This window comes from Aplysia californica, unplaced genomic scaffold (genome assembly GCF_000002075.1).
Source record: "Aplysia californica isolate F4 #8 unplaced genomic scaffold, AplCal3.0 scaffold01568, whole genome shotgun sequence".
NCBI lineage: Eukaryota > Metazoa > Mollusca > Gastropoda > Aplysiida > Aplysiidae > Aplysia > Aplysia californica.
In genome coordinates, this window is record NW_004798838.1 from 26,095 (window position 1) to 28,284 (window position 2,190).

The following is a 2,190-nucleotide window of genomic DNA, read 5'->3' on the forward strand; positions in this document are numbered from 1 at the left end:
ACCTTGTGTCCGTTTCTAATTTCCAATGATATGGTGTAAGGTACTTACATGCTAAGTGGTTCCTTCCTACTAAAATTTGCAGTGGGTAATGGGACTGCTGGCCTAAGTCAGCCCACTATATCATTGTTGTTGTTGTTGTTGTTGTTGTTGTTGTTGTTCTTCTTCTTCTTCTTCTTCTTCTTCTTCTTCTTCTTCTTTTTCTACTTCTTCTGATGATGATGCTGATGATGCTGCTGTTGATGATTATGCTGTATCATTATCATCAGTATCATTAGTAGTAGTAGTAGTAGTGGTAGTAGTATTACATGTATTTTATTATTATTATTTTTAGTGTTGTTATTATCGCTATTAATTAGTAGTAGTAGTAGTAGTAGTAGTAGTAGTAGTAGTAGTAGTAGTAGTAGTATTCTGAAACCTACATGGCCCACCTTGGTCCACCACTTATTTCTCTGCCCGGATGCTCTGAGAGAATCCTGTACCATCCTGGTGTTTTCCCTTTCCCCATCTAGATCGAGGTAAAGCTGACAGGCTGGTCATGTTTCGGTAAATGAGCCACTGAACGTGTCTGCGACAACATCCGTAGTTCCGGAGTCGGTGGTGAGATGGTTAGGCTCTTCACCGGGCCACGCTGAGGCGAGGGGGTCCATTCCCCACTGGGGAAGTTTGTTTATTCCCCACTGGGGAAGTTTGTTTTTAAATATCCACTTCTGTCTGTTGGGATGGTGTACCCACTTCTGTCTGTTGGGATGATGTATTCACTTCTGTCTGCTGGGATGGTGTATCCACTTCTGTCTGTTGGGATGATGTATTCACTTCTGTCTGTTGGGATGATGTACCCACTTCTGTCTGCTGGGATGATGTATTCACTTCTGTCGGCTGGGATGATGTATTCACTTCTGTCTGCTGGGATGATGTATCCACTTCTGTCTGCTGGGATGATGTATCCACTTCTGTCTGTTGGGATGATGTATGTTTCTTTTATCCCTCTCTTTTTCCCTCTCTTTCTTTCCATTCTCATAGCTCTCCTGACATCCCCCTACCCTCCACTCACCAATCTTCAGGCCCCTCCCCCACGCCCAGAAGTAGAGCAAGTCCCATCCCACCCATTGACCTTTGACCTTGACCTCCCCAGACACCAGAGGCCACTATATACGGTATCGCTAAAGGCACTCTGGACAACTTCACAAAGGCTGCATCCAACGGTGAGTGTACCAAAGGTTATCATGTACAACTGGTTAGATGTAATGTCCTTTTGGCGTCCTCTCCAGCAGCAGCTATTTCTTACACACGCACACTCTCACACTCACACACTCACACTCACTCGTTCACACACTCACACTCTCACTCGTTCACACACTCACACTCACACGTTCACACTCTCACACTCACTTGTTCACACTCTCACACTTACACACACTCACACTCATTCGTTCACACTCTCACACTCACACACTCACATACTCACAAACACACAAACACACACACACGCACACACTCACATTAACACATACACTCACACACACACTCACACTCACACACACACTCACACTTGCTCACACTCACACACTCACACACACTCACACACACACACACACTCACACATGGTCACACTCACACATGTTCACTCTCACACACACTCACACTCACAGACACACTCACTCACACACACTCACACTCACTCACACTCACACACACTCACTCACACTCACAAATGCTCACACCACACTCACTCACACACACTCACACACTTATACTCACACTCACACATGCTCACACTTACACTGACACATTGACACACACTCACACACACTCACTCACACACACACACACACACACTCACCCACACTCACACACACTCACAACCAGTGTCGCCCCCTGCAGTGAAGTGCACATGTGAATGTTTGTCTACGACCGCGTCTTTCGCGTCTTTGTGTGTCTGCACGCGCCTTTATTTGGCCTCACTGTTTGTGTTTACCTGAAGGCACACTGCCACCATCTGCACTCGTTCTTGTGGGATCAAGCTACTAAAAGGGTCTCTGTTTATTCAAACTGAAAAATGAAGGTGATCTTTGATACAATTTTTCTTACTAGCTAGCTATGTGGGTGGGTGGTTGGTGGGTGCCCTGAGGTGGTTTGCTTTTCTTTCCTGTTAAACGTCTATCATCCTGATCTCCCCTCCTTCTATTTTGT

The 2,190-nt window shown here is 45.7% G+C and overlaps 1 protein-coding gene across 1 annotated transcript in view; it reads left to right on the top strand.

Moving 5' to 3' along the window:
• Positions 1-2,190, top strand: part of LOC101853220 (uncharacterized oxidoreductase TM_0325) — a gene marked incomplete in the record, with an annotated part of 11,964 nt that overhangs the window by 3,401 nt on the left and 6,373 nt on the right. Inside the window, 1 exon segment of the mRNA XM_005113034.3 lies at positions 1,151-1,202. Within this exon segment, the coding sequence (XP_005113091.2) occupies positions 1,151-1,202 (52 nt within the window).